The following is a 17,371-nucleotide window of genomic DNA, read 5'->3' as shown; positions in this document are numbered from 1 at the left end:
GGCCACTGCACTCCAGTCTGGGTGAGAGTGAGACTCCAACTCAAAAAAAAAAAAAAACTTTCCATTATTAGCAGCCAGACTGAAGGAATGCAACAGAAAAGAGAGGGGTGTGTCCCCCCTTGGGCCAGAGTTTGAAAAATACAACAGCCTGCCCTTAAGAGCTAGGTTTGATGGCTATAGCAGGAACCAAATTGAGAGAACTCCAAAGTTATAAGAAATAAGGTCGGGCATGGTGGCTCAGCCTGTAATCCTGGCACTTTGGGAGGCCAAGGTGAGAGGATTGCCTGAGCCCGGCGGTTGGAGACCAGCCTGGGCAAGTTGGTGAGACTTTGTCTCTACAATAAATCACAAAAACTAGCTGGGCGTGGTGGCGTGCATCTGTATTCCAGCTACTTGGAAGGCTGAGACGGAAGGATCACCGGAGCCCAGCAGGTCGAGGCTGCAGTGGCCAGGAGTGGCCACTACACTCCAGTCTGGGTGACAGAGTGAGACTCCAACTCAAAAAATAAATAAATAAAAAATAAAAATAAAAACAAAATTAAGACAAACCCAAGGGAGAAAAGTTGGAGTCATTTATGTAATTAAACTTTACTTCATTTATATAAAAAAAAGAAACTTTACTTTTTTGGAGACCCTCTTTTCAGAAAGCTTTTTAAAGCAACTCAAACCTAGAGGGCTGCTTTATTAAGAGAAGCTGTGTTCATGTCTCATCACACAGCGAGTCCCACCATTGATGTCCACTTGGGGTGATGAGGCTCCTCCCCCTAAGCCAGGAAGGTCTTCTGGGACGCTTTCCCGACCCCAACCCAGGAGGCTCACAAGCACCGTCTGCCTCTGTCTCTACAGCATGACTTTTATCTCTGAGAGCAGAAGCATCTCCTCCATTCCAAGAGATCTGGGGCCCTGGAGCATGGAATATGGACCCCGCCCGTGAGGCTGACGGGCCTCTCACCTCCTTGGGAAAGGCTTCGGCTTCTGGAGAGCTGAGCTCCAGAGGAGACTCCTGTGCAGCCCTAATGCTGTCTGTTCAGAAACAGATCAACTAAGTTGCCTGAACCAGGGAGCCGGTTCCCAGATGGGGCAGTTCTGAATCTGGCATGAATTCAACTCATGACCCCAAAGTGAAGACTTCCCTCTGTGGGAACCTGTGTGTGTGCTGGGCAAGGTGAGGGGATCAAGGAAGGACCCTTGTTCATATGCTCAGCCAGAGGCACCTGCTGCAAAGGAAAAGGTGGTAAGCACATCCCAATGAGGCTTCTCGGGGAATGCCATGGCCCCTCAGGCCAACATGAAAAGTATGTCATATAAGGTCACACTTTTGTGGGAAAAGGGGCTTTGGGACTCCTGGGATCCAGGCAAGATGGCAGCAGCAGGCATTCAAGTGAGAGACCCTCTGGCATGAGAGACACCCGTCACCATTCCCCACCCCCTGCCCAAGAGAGGTTTTCCAGGAAGACAGAAGATAATTTTATTGCACCCCTACCAAACTACAGACACAAATCCTTGAACGGTAGTAGCATTTTATTTAGTGTTGTAGGAAATTTTAGGTTACTTCTTAAAAACAAAACCAAAGAAATTCAAAATTCCCAAAGTAACAAAGCAGAAAATAACAATTCCATAATCCCAAAATGCTGGGCGATCCTTCAAGTGGAGGGAGGGGGAGTCAGTTTAGTGGCTCACATAGGCTCTCCGGAGAAACCAGAGTTGAGGCTGGTGTGGACTCTAGGAGTTAAGTTCTCTACCTAAGGCAGTTATGTTTTCAGCCTTAAGGAATCATTCATTAGTAGTTCTAAAAAAAAGAAAAAAAGGTTGACTGGGAAAAGGCACCCAGGGAGGGAGGACCAGTACATCATTTAACCTGTGACCGAGTATCGTGGAAAGTCCTCACTCTGCCCCTCTGAGCTCCCCGGTTAGCAAAGCTAGAAAGCACATGCCTGTGTCTCATTCATACAGGCCTGGGTACACACCCCTGGCACTCAGGGCCCAAAGCTGCTCAGTACAGCAAAAGGCAGGCTTGCTTTCTCCTCTTCCTCCTGCCTTGATGGGGTTAACAGGCTGGTATAAAAGGGGAAGGCAGGACATCTGCCAAAGTCCAGGACATGAGATGATATGAGAAAATTGTGCAAGGGACTGATGCCTTCTCAGCAGCTGACCTCCAGCTGCTATTCACCGGTATTTAACCTGCTGCTGCCCTCAAGCACTGACTGCTCTTTTTGGAGGCACCAGGCAAGGCCCAGAAGGGAGCTGCTCTGGCTTCCCCAGAGCACAGTCCACTCCTAGGGCCACCAGGCAGGTAGCATCAGCACAGCAGGAGGCCAGTCCTAGCTCTCCTCATACAGCTGCTGCAGCCCGGGACTTCCTCCATTTGATCTCCGGTGCTCAACTGGCCAACCTCTGCTATGGCTCAAAGCAAGTTAAAGCTTCTCCTGGTTAACACCCCACCCTCAAAGCTGAGTCCTCCAGGAGAGTTATTAACTGAACGACCTCCAGGTTATCTACTTTGTAAGGTGCGGGAATGCTATAAACACCATTTTTACCCAGCAGTGGCAGAAGCCAGACACCCTTGAAGTCAATAGTTCTTCATTCTCTAGCCTTCCCAAGTGGCATTTCAGAGCACAGGAATTCACTCCTCCTCCCAGACATCCCTCTCACACTGACTGAGTTACAAACCCCAGGTCCTAGCAGCAGATAGCTCCAAAACCACCACCCCAACCGGTCTCCAGACCTGCTCTCCAAAGGAAGAGAAGCCAGAGCACACCTGCCCCCAGCACACTCGGGTTATCACAGTAAAAATACATTTATGTCAAGTAAAAAACATACTGCAGAACAAATATATACATGTACATTTTCAGAGTTCAAGTGAATATACATTTTTCTTTATAAGTAAATAATTTTCATAGCACTACAAAAATACAAGTCATTTGAAAAGTTTACAGTGGTCCCAGTACTGTAGGAGAGAATTAAGTAAAATAGTTGTAAATAATTAAAAGCTAATTTGATAAATCAAGTTACAGTATCATCCTTCAGATTAAAGTGCTCGAATGTAACCAATGCTGCAGCAGATTCCTGAAAAGGGATTTCGCTGCCAATAATCTTACCTCTTAACCCCAATATAATAACACACATAGATGAGATTTTCCATTTAATAACTGCTACCATGTCAATATCATGTGATATTCTTCCCCCAGGAGAGATGTCAGATCTGATGAGGTTCTATCACAACCAGGAAAAAAAATAAGCAACACGGAAACATTCTACCTACAGTATTAGGTAAGTAGCAATAAAATTACCCAAAGCATACGAACTGGTACTTTTAGTTAAGAAGGGGGCAAGTGCCCTAGGTTTTTCTTTAAAAAGTCTATTAATCTAGTTTTTAAAATATAGTAATCCAAAAATAGGCGTCATCTTCTTGCTCTTCACAATTTTATAATAAGAAGGTAAAATGTCTGTGAGTCGAGATTCATTAAGGAAAAAGAAAAAGCAGCAACAGTTTAAAGGCTGAGGCTTTTCTGTGTTCTACTGGCTTTTATTAACTAAAATTAAATTTTATTAACTAAGCCCCTCACTACAATTTCTCCAGTATCCCAGAAGTAACTTGGGTTTCCTTTCGGGCAGGGAAAAGAAGTATTCAAAGAACAGACAAGGACGCACGCAGTTCAAGCCCTTCAGGGTCCAAGTCCGTGGCTTCCTGTGCATGCACAGTGAAGGGGCTTCTTCACCTAGAGGAGTTGGTGGACCCTGTCCCTCTCCTGGGCAGTGCTGGTAAGGAAACCAAAGAGCCAACCAAAGGAAGTGGCCAAAGGAGTCCTACTGACATCACCCATGTCTGACAGACAGTTTTAGTGAGGGCCTGAATCACCCAGTCCCCGGTCAAAGTGCTGAAAAGGCCAGTCTAGCCAGCAGAAGCCCTGCTGTCACCAGAGGAAGGGCTTTGATCAGCTTCTCCTAATAGAGTAAGAAGTGATTCTCTGAATTCCTCCATCTTGCTTTTCATATCACCAGTAGAAGGGCCCTGGATCTAAACAGCATATTTTAAGGCTAAAGAGTACTGGGAGTTGATGTTTAGAAAAGGCAGCTTGTTCAAAGTCTGAAAGGCACACTGAGGTTTTCTCTAAACACCTCTGCTCCCATCAAAAAAAAAAAAAGACTGAGAACCCAGGTAGGTTTACACTGTATCAAAATTTACCATCGGCAGCCAAAAGCCACACCTGCAACTACTCAAAAGCCAAGAAAGTCCATGTAGGTAACACAGCACCAGCTGCATGGTCCTTTTCTCATTCCATCCTAAGTTTTAATGGCTGGAGGATGCGTATTGAAAAGAAATCTCAATGCGAAAGAAAGAAAACTCCCTTGTTAAAATACATTAATACCTCACATGCCATCTGAAGCTCAGGCTCAGGATCAGATCTTATAACCACGTCTCTGGTGGGCATAAAATATTTACAACATAGTTAAAGGCACAGTGGCATTTAAAAATAAAGAGGACATACAGTAAAAGATTCATTGTAATAATTAGACTGGCTTCAACTGGTAGAACTGACTCTTGCCAGATAACAGGCGAGGGAGGTGGTGATTTAGAGCCTGCTGGTTGGTTTTCGGGCATAGCGAGTACCTGACCCCAGGTGCAGGTAGAAACAAGCTCACCACACATCTCAGTGTTTCATTCTGGCTGTTTACATCTTTCCTGCTTTCTTGCCAGCCTGAGCTGGGATGCGAAGAATGTTGGGGGTTTCCTCCATGACCCTGACAAGCAGGTTGTCGATGTAGTCTTCCAGCTCACGTACCTGGAACTCCTTCTTGCTTATGGTTTCCTTCTGCTTCAGAACCAGCTGGATTAGCTCATCGTGGGTCAGTTGTGCATAGGCAAAAGCAGGGTCCGAGGGGGTGTATTTCTTTGGACAGTGGAGAAAGAGGGGAAAAGTTATCAAATCAGTATAGAGTTCTAAGAAAAGAGGAAAATGTCAGTGATCTGGGGCTCTTGGGAACCGGTGTTCAATTGAGGGTGAAAACAGGTTTCTGACTGATGGAGTTTTCTGTAAAGGGCCAGATAACACATATTTTAGAATCTGCAGGACATACATGGCTTTTGCTACTTGTTCTTTGGCTTGTTTTCTGTTTTATGACCTTTTAAAAATGTAAAAACCCACTGTACTCCAGAGTGAGACTCCAACTCAAAAAAAAAAAAATTGGATCTCTGGACTTAACTCTGGGTTTGGGGTTTTAAGAAAATGTCATCATGGGGGGACTCAGCCCTACAAATGAGGGCTCCCTCCTCTGGGAACACAAGCAGTTCACAAAACCATGGAGAGTGTGGAGCTGAAGATGAGCCCCCAGTCGGGGGGCCCATGAGGAACACCCTGAGAGAAGGTGCAGGAGCAAGGGCTCCTCTTCCCACGTGACAGGCTGCCATTCAGCCCAGACCCTCTGCTCCTGCCCAAGTTCCACCTCCACTCAGAAGGATTTGGTGACTAGGTGGATGCAGTGGCCACTCAGAGATACCACTTTAAGTCATTTCATACTAGCAAAATATGCAGAGTCAGAGCCAAGTGCCACCCCGCCCCAGTCCTCACCCACAGCCATCTGAGCACACCCTGTGGGTACATAGCAGCTTGTCCCAGAGCTGAGTGTTCCTGCCCACGATGAGAGCAGGTGCCCTGCAGAGTCGCTGAGCTTTATCAGCTTTTATGATCTGGAACAACTGGAGTCCAACCACAAGCTGAAGAGGCCTGAACCATGAGGAAACTCAAGAGATAAGATTAAATGAAAAGCAGCATGTCATACAAGCCTCCAGTAAGGAAAAAAAGAGCCTTTGCCTGAAATCTGTGGCTCAGGAGATTTACAAGTTCAAAGAAATAAGACCAAGACAATTTTGCTTGCAGAACTCTGAGAAAAAGAATAGTTTTATTGCCCTGAGGGTTTAACAGCTTTACTGTCTACCAGGAAGGCTAAGAGACTACCTTCTCCAAGAATCAACACTTGCTTTTTGACAGTACCACAGAAGCCCCAGTTCAGTCCAGTGGTGCAAACTGCCTGGATACAAGCCAGAATTCGGAGGAGGAATCCCAGCCCTCTCATCCTGGCTGGGAAGGAATGCATGGTGATTGCAGTGCTAACTTAGAAACATACACTGATGTTTCCATAGACAGTGGGTTTTAACCCAACCTAGGATGCACCTAAATAGGTGAGCTGCCAGACTACTTTTCCAAAAACTGCATCTCCCTTAATCCTTTAAAAAAACAAAATTTGTTGAAGACATTCATTCACAGGGTACCTGCTCTGAACCTCAGTCACTCTATTTGTGACTTCCAAAACAATATTTAACCAAAGAGTTGTATGTCTGAAAAAGAGTCCTGGAGACTGACTGCACAACAACGTGAATGTACTTATTACATTTCATATGAAGAAAAAAGTTATCCTTACAAATAATGGCCAGGAATTTATCTTCAAAGGATCTTAGATTATACCTCTGTCATAGAAGGGTCTTATTTGTTCAGAAAGGCCTTATACGTAAGATACGCTGCAAGGGAGTCTGGGAGATAGAAAATTGAAGAAGCTGACACCTGGAGGGAGGGGCTGAGGTTCACAGCGTGGCAGTGCTGGGTCTGCACAGTGTCAGACACGGAGGATCAATGATTATGAGAAGAGTCTCAGGGGTTAGAGTTCACAGAGGCAGAGTGTGCCCAAGGAACTTGGACACACAATAAACCACTGCTACCCAAGGGATTGGCACAAGCTTTAAAGATGAAGTGGCATCTGAACTAGACCTTGACAATAAAATTCATTTGCCCCCCAAAATGGTTTAAGTTATAAGAGGACTATTTAAGCCGGGCTCGGTGGCTCAGCCTGTAATCCCACGCCTTTGGGAGACTGAGGTGAGTGGATTGCCTGAGCCTGCGGGTTCAAGCCCCACCTGGGCAGCAAGACCTCATCTCTACAATAAATAAAAAAATCAGCCGGGGGTGGAAGCGCACACCTGTGGTTCCAGCTATGTGGAAGACTGAGGCGGAAGGATTGCCGGAGCCCAGCAGGTCGAGGCTGCGGTGGCCAGGAGTGGTGGCCACGGCACTCCAGTCTGGGCGACAGAGTGAGACTCCAACTCAAAAAAAAAAAGAGGAATATTTGCTCATAATACAAATACATAAGGACAAAAATCATTGCCTGTAATTCCAACATCCAACATTTGGGTCTCTTTATTTCTCCTGGATTTCGTTATGACATGTTTTACAACAGTGGCATTATACAGAATATAGTAGTTTTGCAGTTTTTTGTGAGCATTTTCCCATTATCACATTTTAGCAAAAATTGCTTTTCTAATAAATGCTTAAAATCCCTTTATATTTTAACCATCCCTCTATTGCTGGATATATGTTTTCAATTTTCACAATTATCTTTGGCCATATCTCTGTTTCCTTAAGATAAATGCGTAGAACTGAAAACATGCACACACTTATAGTAGTTCATTCAAACTGTCAAACAGCTACTTAATTTGGAGCTTGGACTTCAAAGGGGAGGAAAAGATATAAAGGGCTTTGAAATAATTAAAAGAGCCTAGTATGTGATGATTTAAAAAATATAACACAACACAGCATTATAAAAAAATGTGTAATGGTCATGGAGAAGAAGCGGTGCAGAAAAAATCCCCACTCATGCGGGAAGGTATGGCACTTGCTGTCACATGTTTCCTACCGGAATTTTTACACTGGACTCTTTTTTTTACACAGTTGTGATAAAACGACGTGCATTCAAGTGTGTCCAGCTTTTTCCATATGACTAATGATTTTGGATCTAGCTGGCTTTACTATTTTAAAACAAAAGTGTTGAAGCCACCTGGGTAAATAATACACTCCTAGTTATAAATCATCTATAAAGGATGGAGACCCTAAAACAACAACCAAGAAAAAAATAAGTCACTGAAGAAAAGATCTAGCTAGCTTTTTATAACTTTGGCTATGCAATTTTTTTCCCCTAATCTCTTATTTTGCAACATTCCAAAGAGTAGTTATTTTCATAAATACTGTGTTATGTCCTAGTACAAAGCATCTATTATGTGGCAGGCCAACAGCAGAGACTCCAGGAAACTTCCCATATTTACTCAGCCTATTTACTAGGTACAGTCGGTTCAGGACCAAGAGCTTGGTTGCAGGGAGGCACAGGGAGCAAAATAGGTAGCAGTTCCTTTGTTTTGGGGCAAATCATTCTCTCAGTCGGGTCAGGAGATAAGCCCCTGATTAAATGAGTTCTGGAGAAGAAATAAAATGGGAGCCAAGGGTCTTGCTAACTTCCTGAAAACAAGCATTTGCTTCTCTGTGGAGCCACCCTGCATTCCACAGTAAAAGGAAGAGGGGACAGGAGGCTGCTAAATGATTCTAGTTTTCATTACTGTCCCCTTCATGGTGTTCTTTTGCCCCATTTCCTGGTACATATCGTTAACTTCAGGAAGACAAGTGCTGCCTCTTCTACCTGCGACAACCACACAGAAGCCAGGCAAGCTGGTGGACGTATAGTACATGTTAAGGCCAGGGCTGACATAGTAGGTCCTGGCTGTGGCTGGTAAATTTGATACCCCATGCTTGCCACCTGCCCTGTCAGCACGTTCTATATAAGCAGAGAGCACACAATGCCTAGAAAATGCTAACTTTTCCCAGCAAAAATTAGTTATGATTACTAGCCCTCTTTTACCCAAAACTCGGATCTCCAGCTTCCAGTGAACCTTTATCCCAGCTCCTAGCAGTAAAGTTTAAATGAAGCCAGAGGGAATAACAACCACCTGGCAATTAAAAAAAACAAAATGCTTTCAGCCTGTCATGGTGAGAGGCTGAGGTAGGAGGATCACTTGAACCCAGGAGTTCGATGCCATAGTGCACCATGATTGTGCCACCAGACTCCAGCCTGGGCAACATAGTGATACCCCATCTCCCTCCTCCTCCCCCCCAAAATTTTGCTATCCTAGAGTCCATGGGACTGCAAAATCTATGACCGAATGAAACCACTCTGAACTAAAATAAAGTGTAATTCTACAGACTGCAATTCCCAGGAGTCAGTTGGGAAGTTCCTCTCCATATACTTGCCCACTACTGTCACCAGTCCCCCAGTAAGTCATTATCTTTAAGTCCACATGATAATGAGTTGAAGACCAGAGATCTATAGCAAGGCAGTATTCCAATTCTTCTGATAATAGAACCAGAAAGGCAGGATGAAGACACTCCCAGACAAAGATCATCTGGGAAGCTGATTTTGTTTTTGAGGGGAGTTGTTTTTTTTTTAATGTTAGCCCATGCTTTTTAACAAGAAGAAACCCTCTAATCCAGCAATATTCTTACTGGAAATTTAGCTTAATGAAATAATTGTTCATTCATATTGAAAAACAGAAAATAGTCTGGCTCGGTGGCTCAGCCTGTAATCCCGCGCTTTTGGGAGGCTGAGGTGAGTGGATTGCCTAAGCCCTCGGGTTCGAGACCCGCCTGGGCAACTTGGCGAGACCTCATCTCTACAATAAATCAAAATATCAGCCGGGCATGGTAGCACATGCCTGTAATTCCGGCTACTCGGAAGGCTGAGGCGGCAGGATCGCCGGAGCCCAGCAGGTCAAGGCTGCGGTGGCCGGGAGCGGCCACTGCACTCCAGTCTGGGCGACAGAGTGAGACTCCAACTCAAAAAAAAAAGGAAAAACAGAAAACAATTTTAATATTCAAAAATAGAGGAAAGGTTAAGTAAAAACTGATATAACCATTTCAAAGAATTAAGTAGCATCATGTAAAAATGCTTTTAATATACTGAAATGAGATTTTGAGAGTGTTTCCATGCATGTGGCGGAGTTGGAGAAATCATTTTGCAGCCATCATATTCAACAATGGATAGCAAAGCCTGTGCATAAAAGTGATGAAGAACAGGATGTTAACATAGTCTGAAATTAATTCCCCACAATTTTTAAAATGAATTGTAAAGGGAAAAAATAGCACCTTCATAGTAGAGAACCTGGCAGACACCACCTAAATCAACCTCATCAGAGTTAACACTCCCACTGGCGGGACAAACTGATATCATGTGCCTCTCGATACAGTGCACTGAGGACACATTATATATTAGTATAGTTGATTCCTGCCGAGAGTGCATGACCTCAACCAAATCATGAGGAAACATTTGACAAACCCAAACTGAGGAAAATTCTACAGAACAACTGATCTAAACTCTTAAAAAAGTCAACATCTTGAAAAAGAAAATACCAAGGAACTATTCCAGAATAAAGGAGACTATAGACATAAATGCAGTGAGTGATCCCAGACTAGTTACTGGACCAAGGGGGAAAAAAATACTAAAAAAGGACACTATTGGGACACTTGGGGAAATTGAAATATGGCCTAAAGCTGAGAAAACAGTATTACATCAATATTAAAGTTCCTGATTTTGATGACTATCCCTATTCTTGGGAATTGCACACTTAAGTATTGATGAGGTATACAACTTACTTTGCAATGATTCAGTAATTACACATGTACAAGGGGGAACCCCCAAAACCAAATTTATTTATAAAAAGTTGTGTATTTATTCTTACATGTTTAAACTTCAATCACCTTCAAAGTACTCTCCATTTGATGCAATACATCTATCAAGACACTTTTTCCTCTTCAAAAGTTTCTGAACTCATCAATTTTGATGCTTTTTAGTGCTTCTGCCATTTTTTGTTTCACCTCTTCTATATCAGCAAAATATTTCCCTTTTTTTAATCCAGAGAAACAAAAACGATTGCTGGCGGTGAGATCAGGTGAGTAGTAAGGGTGGGGCACAGGGGTCATGATGTTTTCGGTCAAAAACTACTGAATGCTCAGCGCAGCATAGGCAGGTGTGTTTTCATGGTGGAAGAACCAGTCACCTGTTTGCCACAAAAAAATTCACTGAAGCTGAACACAGCCTCTCACAACACTATCTGGTACTCTGATGCTGATGGGTTCCTAGAACACTTACCTAGTAGGGGAAGCCTATACTACAAGCCCCCCCACAAAGATAATCCCAGGTTTTTCTTGGGTCCACCCCCTCATACCTGCATATGTATACCAGAGATAAGGGGAGAGAGAGGAACAAGAGAGGGTGGGAATGACACAGCAAATCTGCAAATGTTAACAACTGATAAATAGGGAGGAGGGGTTTACAGGAGCTCTTTGTACTGTTCTTGCAATAATTTCAAATAAAGTAACAAAAAAGTACATCTATGCAATGATTAAAATTACAAGAACTTCACATTCTTGCCAAAAGAAAGGAAACATGGGAAAAAGAAAATATGCAACCTAAATGAGCCAGATTGTGGGTGACGTTTTCTTCTCATTAAAAAGCAGCAGTAGTATCAATCATGTTGCCTGAGACACACAAAAAATTTGACAATAACCTAAATAACCATAAGGACAAAAAGCAATTATACAATGGAATGTCTGAAGGCTTTCCGCAGTTACCTAAAGACTCCAGACACATGATTAACTGACTCCTGGAGATGCGAGGAGATGCACATGATGGTGACTATGGAAATGGATGCTCTGCACATCCATAACAGGCCAACTTCTCAGAAGACATACCTTCATCATGGCCTCGTTGATCATGTTCTCACTGATGATGGTAGCAGTTCCCAAGCTGGAGTTAGCAATCTTAGTGGCTGTTGTGTTCATTGGCTTCACAGGATGAAGTCTAAAGAGAAGGGGGAAAGAATCCTTAGACCTTTCTGGATGGCAAAACCATGAAACTGTCCACCTCAAAGATGGCAGCCAGCAAGCCAGATGAGGGGCAGAGTGGGTCACGTGCTGTTCACATCACCCATCCAAGCACTCTAATGTCTCAGGGTTCCTGTGGAAATGAAATCGGTCAGCACTAGGCAACCACATGCAAGCCCACGCAGCACATCCGTGGCCAGGTGTCCTGATGTTCTCAAGACCTTTGGTCTGGTTGTGAACATTAGGAGAACATTCGAGATGGTCTCTTGTGTTTAGAGGCAGCTAGAGCCTAGGACTCCACTGTGGAACTCCCTGCAGAGTTTTCTGTGCCTCCATAGTAAAGAGAGGTCAGAACAAACATGGTAGCTTCATCTCAGGCAGTGCTGAAGGTAGTTTTCAATACCACTATATCCTACCACTCAATGTTAGTTGGTTTCAAGACACTGGTCATGTTACATTTCTGCACTATGAGAGCTCCAAACTTGGCTGGGCAGAGCAATTCCTAAACAACCTCTGAGGTGTCCTGAAGTATTCCCACCACAAAGGGCAGCCCTACCAGCAGGCTGTCACATCGGGACATCTGTGCGGTTAAAAAGTCATAACTTCTGCAGGTAAAAAGCAAAGGGGGACATTGCTCACATTTACAAAGACAACCTCCCTTGTCTCTCACCTGTGCTTGGCTGACCCAGTTCCAGCGCTTGGCTGAGCTGAGACTGGATGTGTCTCTGAGGGTGAGACCCAGGCCTGAAGGAGCGGCTTCCTCTTGCCAAAGTTTTCAACTTTACCAGCCGAGCCCTCTGCTGTGGCTTTGTTTTGAGACTCTGCTGTACTGCTGTGGTGAGTGTCAGAGTGTGGAGAGCTGTGGGCAGAGTGTGTGGCAGGAAAGGTCTCAGAAAGGGAGGGGCCGGGCATAGGAGAGTCCAGGAACGTGCCAGGAGGCAGACTGGGACTCCCATTTCCCTTCAGCTGCTCTTCCTCGCCAGGACCTGGCAGCTGTTTATCCGGGCTTGAGCTCTGGCCAAAATGTGGTTTGTGAATTCCTAGCACTGCAGGCTGCTCTGAAGGAGCTGTCACAGATGCTTTGGGTGCTTCTGACCTGAAGTCAGATAGGCTCTCCACGGGTGCCAAAGCATCTCCCTCGCCACTCAGCCCCTCTCCCTTCTCAGGACAGGGGAGTGCCACGCTTGAAGACGAAGGTCCTACAACCAGAGTTGCCAACTTTGCTGTCTTTCTGTCATCTTCAACATGATCTACTCTTTCATCATCTGATGCAACTTCAGGAATGGAAGGGAGGGTTAAGTTCAGATCAGTCATGATTGGAGACTTAACATCTGAGACAGACTGAAGGTCACTCAAGGGATCAGACAATAAACCTTCATGGTCACTGGCTTTGCTCTGATATTGCACCAGAAGGGTATTGTCCCCCTCAGTCTTAAAGAGTAGAGTGTCTTTCACGGGACTTGCTTCCTTTGCGGGGCCTTCTGAGAAACTGTCCTCCTGGGAGGAGTGGAGGAGGTGACCCGCCATGGATGCTGGCACAATGCAATTCACCGGCCCGGGTGTGGTGACAAATTCCCTGTCTGAATCTTTGGTGTGGGGAGACCCAGCAGGCTCTCCATCAGGCACATTTCCAGCAGTAGCCCCTGCATATTGCAGTTCCTGGGGACAATGTTCATCCTCTTCTTCCAACCCAGCAGAGCTCTTCACGTCCCCTTCAGTGAAGAGCTGCTCAGAAAACGACACGCGCTTCTTGGTTTTCTTCTGGCCCCCACTGACACTCAGGTCCATCTCTTCAGGTTTCTGTATCATGGAGTCAAGTGAGGGGACCAATTCTCCCATGTGAAGAGGGGGCACCCCTTTAACTGCAGAAGTCACTCCATCATCCCTGGCTTTGTCCTCCACAAAAGATCTAGACTGGCTCTTTTTAAAGTCTGTGTTTCCTCCAGTTGGAGGCTTCCTAGCTGGGTTTGCAATTCTGCTGCTGCTGAGTGAAGGGGGAGACATTTCTTCTTGAGCCTCATCAGATGATGGCATGCAGTCTTGTTTTCTGGGGTTACACCTCAGAAGTTCCTCTTCTTTTTGCCCCAAAACAGGTTGCTTCAGGAGCAACTCCTCTGATTCGTCCCTGCTGGTTTTCTCCTCTGTGCCCATCTCACTGGTCCTCATTGTTGGAGAATCTTCCATCCCTTTACACACAGGAATAGGTGGCTGTTTGAAATGTGATCCCGAGGCAGAAAAAGCAGAATTTGGAACTGATGCTACACTCTCCTTGTGCAACTCTGCTTTAAGGAGCAGGGATGGTTCTTCAGGCCCAGCCTGGCTCTTGTCTGTGGGAGGCCAGTACCCAATAGGAGTGGATGTGGAAATGGGGGCAGCTATGGGAGACGAGAAAGAGGAGGAGACAGAAGGACTCTCAGAGGACTGTGTGTTGGAACTGTGCCCCAATTCAGAGGGGACAGGGGCCTGGACAGAACTGGAAGAGACAGCAGGAAAAAGGGGTGGGGAGTCAGGGGGAGAAGGAAGCCTGGCTGTGGGCTGAGCCTCTGGAGACACTTCCAGTCTGCAAAAAGGACAAAATAAAATCTGCAGGTCAGTTGCAGATGCATGGTGAGAGACAAAAAACATCTAAAAATAAAGCCGTTCAACCGGGGAGACCTTTTTTACACTTGGGGCAGTACCTTGAGAAGAAGGAACACCATTACTTAACATACAAAAGTGACACTTTATCACCAAGCAGATCTGCCACAGTAAGGTCTGTTACAACAGAAGCGAAAAGATCCAAGCAAAGCAACTGCCTACAGTTTCTTGTAGTGATTAACACAAAGCCTGAGCATTTGATCAATGCAGGGCAAAAAACACCTACAATGTGCAAAGCAGTCAAAGAGGTGACACAAAGTAACAGGCACAGATGTTTCAGAGGAATGGTCTATGTGTTTGTGCATGTATGTGTATGTACATGTGTGCATGTTTCATGTGTGTATGTGCGGGCATCAGATCAAAGTAAGTAGAACAATCTCTCCCACCCCAGGCCACAGAAATCGTATTAGTGTCTATGTGAGTCATAAAGAGAAGCAGAGGCCCCCGAGGCTCATGCAGGCTCTTACTACAAGGGGCAGAGCAAAAAGGGTCTGTCGTGCCAGCAAACCCATGCCAAAGTGCAGGAAGGAAAGATGACATCTGCCTCAAGGAGAAATGTGCAATTAGAATGTAATAAGCACAGGTTCTATACATCCACAACCCAAACCCAGCATTCCTTTTTTTTTTTTTTTTGAGTCAGAGTCTCACTCTATCACCCAGGCTGCTGGAGTGCAGTGGCATGCTCACCGCAGTCTCGACCTGCTGGGCTCAGGCGATCCTTCTGTCTCAGCCTTCCAAGTAGCTGGAACTACAGGCATGTACCACCATGTCTGACAATTTTTTTATTTACTGTAGAGACGAGGTCTCACCATGTTGCCCAGGCTGGTCTCAAACCCATGGGCTCAGGCAGTCTTCTCGCCGCCACATCCCAAAGTGCCAAAGTGCCAGGCGTGAGCCACTCTGCCCGGCTTAAAACCCAGCATTCTTAACCTTCAACACATGAATCAACTACAAACTCTGGAATCTGATGATCTTACTGGGATGGACAGACCACACCTGATGGATTGTGGCTTTGGGCTGGGAAAGGTCACTGTAATTTGTGCAGGTTGGCAGTAGGGACTTGTTTAAAAAATGACTTCAGGCCAGGTTCAGTGGTTCAGCCTGTAATCCCAGCACTTTGAGAGGCCGAGGTGAGTGGACTGCCTGAGCCTGCGGGTTTGAGGCCCGTCTGGGCAACTTGGCGAGACCTCATCCCTACAATAAATGAAAAAAAATTAGCTGGGCATGGTAGCGCATACCTGTAGTTCCAGCTACTTGGAAGGTGGAGGCGGAAGGATTGCCGGAGCCCAGCTGGTCAAGGCTGTGATGGCCAGGAGCGTGCCACTCCACTCCAGTCTGGGCGACGGAGTGAGACTCCAACTCAAAAAAATAAAAAATGATTTCAGCCATCAAACCCTTGGCATATCCAGGTACCATCATGGAGCAAGCAAGATATGGTCTAATCGGCCTTGCTATGAATGCCACAGACAGCAAGACAGGTCCTGCATGAAAAGAGCCAAGACTTACCGGGGTTTGACAGCTCTGGTCTGGGGAGCCCTTGGAGAGGGAACTGGCCGTTTCAGTTCAGACTTGGACTCTGGGTCAGCTTCCAGTTCTGTGATCTGCACATCTTCAAAGGGGCTCAGGGAGGTACCCTGCCTGGAGACAACAGCTGCAGTATCTTTTTCGGATCTTCTTACTAGGTCTCCAGCAGATGCTGATGCATCCTCCCTCGGTTTGACATCTGTGAACGTGCCTTCCTTCTCCTTCCCCAAGATGCTAGGAGGGCTTTCACCTTCACTGCCCTTAGCCACATCCTTCTTCCCCGTCACCAGAGAAAGCAGAGAGGACCTCTTGGTCTCCTGCTTCTTGTTCTCCTTGGCTTCTTTTGCAGCCTCCACATTTGCTGGAGCCGTGTTTTCCCTAATGTCCCCACTGACCAGTGGTCGGTAGGAAGGCAGGGACATAGACTTCGGAGAGTCCTTGGTGGAAGACTCCGACAGCTGCCTGTCAGAAGACATCCCACCTCCTTCCCCAGCCTCCTTCCAAGACCGCACAGCCAGGTTTTCCGTAGATGAGAACAGATGTTTCTTTCTGAAGCCCTGGGGGGATGGGGAGGAAGAAGGGCTGCTATCCTTGGTCTCACCCTTGGCTTCTGGCTGCTCCAGGTAAACATGATTCCCATTGATACAGACGTTAGAGCGAGAAAGGACATCATTTTTAGACCGAAGGCCACCAAGAAAGGAGAGTCCTTCCTTCTTGGGAAGGGTGAAGTTGATTTGGCTTAGCTGCTTAAGGTCTGTACTTGCAGTTCTCCTGTGAGACATGACTAGGGGAGGAAAAAAAAGAAGAGAAAGGGGATAAGGAGTTAAATGAGTGGCTTGCAAAGGGGAGAGGGAGCATTTGTCAATGTCTAAATACACTTTTGTTTGTCACAGCTTGGTGGGGAGTCAGGGTGCTACTGGAATCTAGCAGGTAGAGGCCAGAAATGCTGCTACACATCCCACAATGCACAGCACAGCTACCCACAACAAAGGATTATCTGGTCCAAACTGGCAATAGTGCTGAGGTTACCAGGCAGTGGCTCACACCTGTGGTCCTAGCTACTAAAGAGTTTGAGGCAAGAGGATCACTTGTGGCCAGGAGTTCAAGACCAGCCTGGGCAACAATAGCGAGACCTCATCTTTAAAAAAATTTTTAATAGCCAGGCATGGTGGTGTGTTCCTGTAGTCCCAGCTACTTGGGAGGCCAGGGCGGGAAGCTCACTTGAGACCAGAAGTTCAAGGCTGCAGTGTATTATGATTGTGCCACTGTACTCCAGCGTGGGTGACAGAGTGAGACCCACCTCTTAAAAAAAAAAAAAAAACAGGCCAGGCTTTTTTTTTTTTTTTTTTTTGAGTTGGATTCTCACTCTGTCGCCCAGGCTGGAGGGCAGTGGCACGCTCCCGGCCACAGCAGCCTCGACCTGCTGGGCTCTGGCGATTCTTCCGCCTCAGCCTTCCGAGTAGCTGGAACTATAGGTGCACACTACCACGCCCGGCTAATTTTTGATTTATTGT

The 17,371-nt window shown here is 45.9% G+C and overlaps 1 protein-coding gene across 2 annotated transcripts in view; it reads right to left on the bottom strand.

Annotated features, from left to right (window-relative positions):
* Positions 1 to 4,285: 4,285 nt before the first annotated feature.
* Positions 4,286 to 17,371, bottom strand: part of RAB11FIP1 (RAB11 family interacting protein 1) — a 31,319-nt gene continuing 18,233 nt past the window's right edge. The window contains exons 3-6 of one of the 2 annotated variants that reach the window (XM_008072373.2): positions 15,840 to 16,641; positions 12,367 to 14,256; positions 11,565 to 11,673; positions 4,339 to 4,892 (exon numbers count right to left, since the gene is read on the bottom strand). In XM_008072373.2, coding sequence (XP_008070564.1) covers positions 4,674 to 4,892; positions 11,565 to 11,673; positions 12,367 to 14,256; positions 15,840 to 16,641 — 3,020 coding nt within the window. In that variant the 3' untranslated portion in view covers positions 4,339 to 4,673. Of the gene's footprint in view, positions 4,893 to 11,564; positions 11,674 to 12,366; positions 14,257 to 15,839; positions 16,642 to 17,371 lie in introns of both variants that reach the window. The other variant, XM_008072375.2, reaches the window with a different exon arrangement.

The sequence above is a fragment of the Carlito syrichta genome, unplaced genomic scaffold (genome assembly GCF_000164805.1).
Source record: "Carlito syrichta isolate Samal-C Ts95f unplaced genomic scaffold, Tarsius_syrichta-2.0.1 Scaffold315142, whole genome shotgun sequence".
Taxonomy (NCBI): Eukaryota; Metazoa; Chordata; class Mammalia; order Primates; family Tarsiidae; genus Carlito; species Carlito syrichta.
The sequence above is the reverse complement of the archived record's forward strand: the minus strand, read 5'-3'. Positions and strand labels throughout refer to the sequence as shown.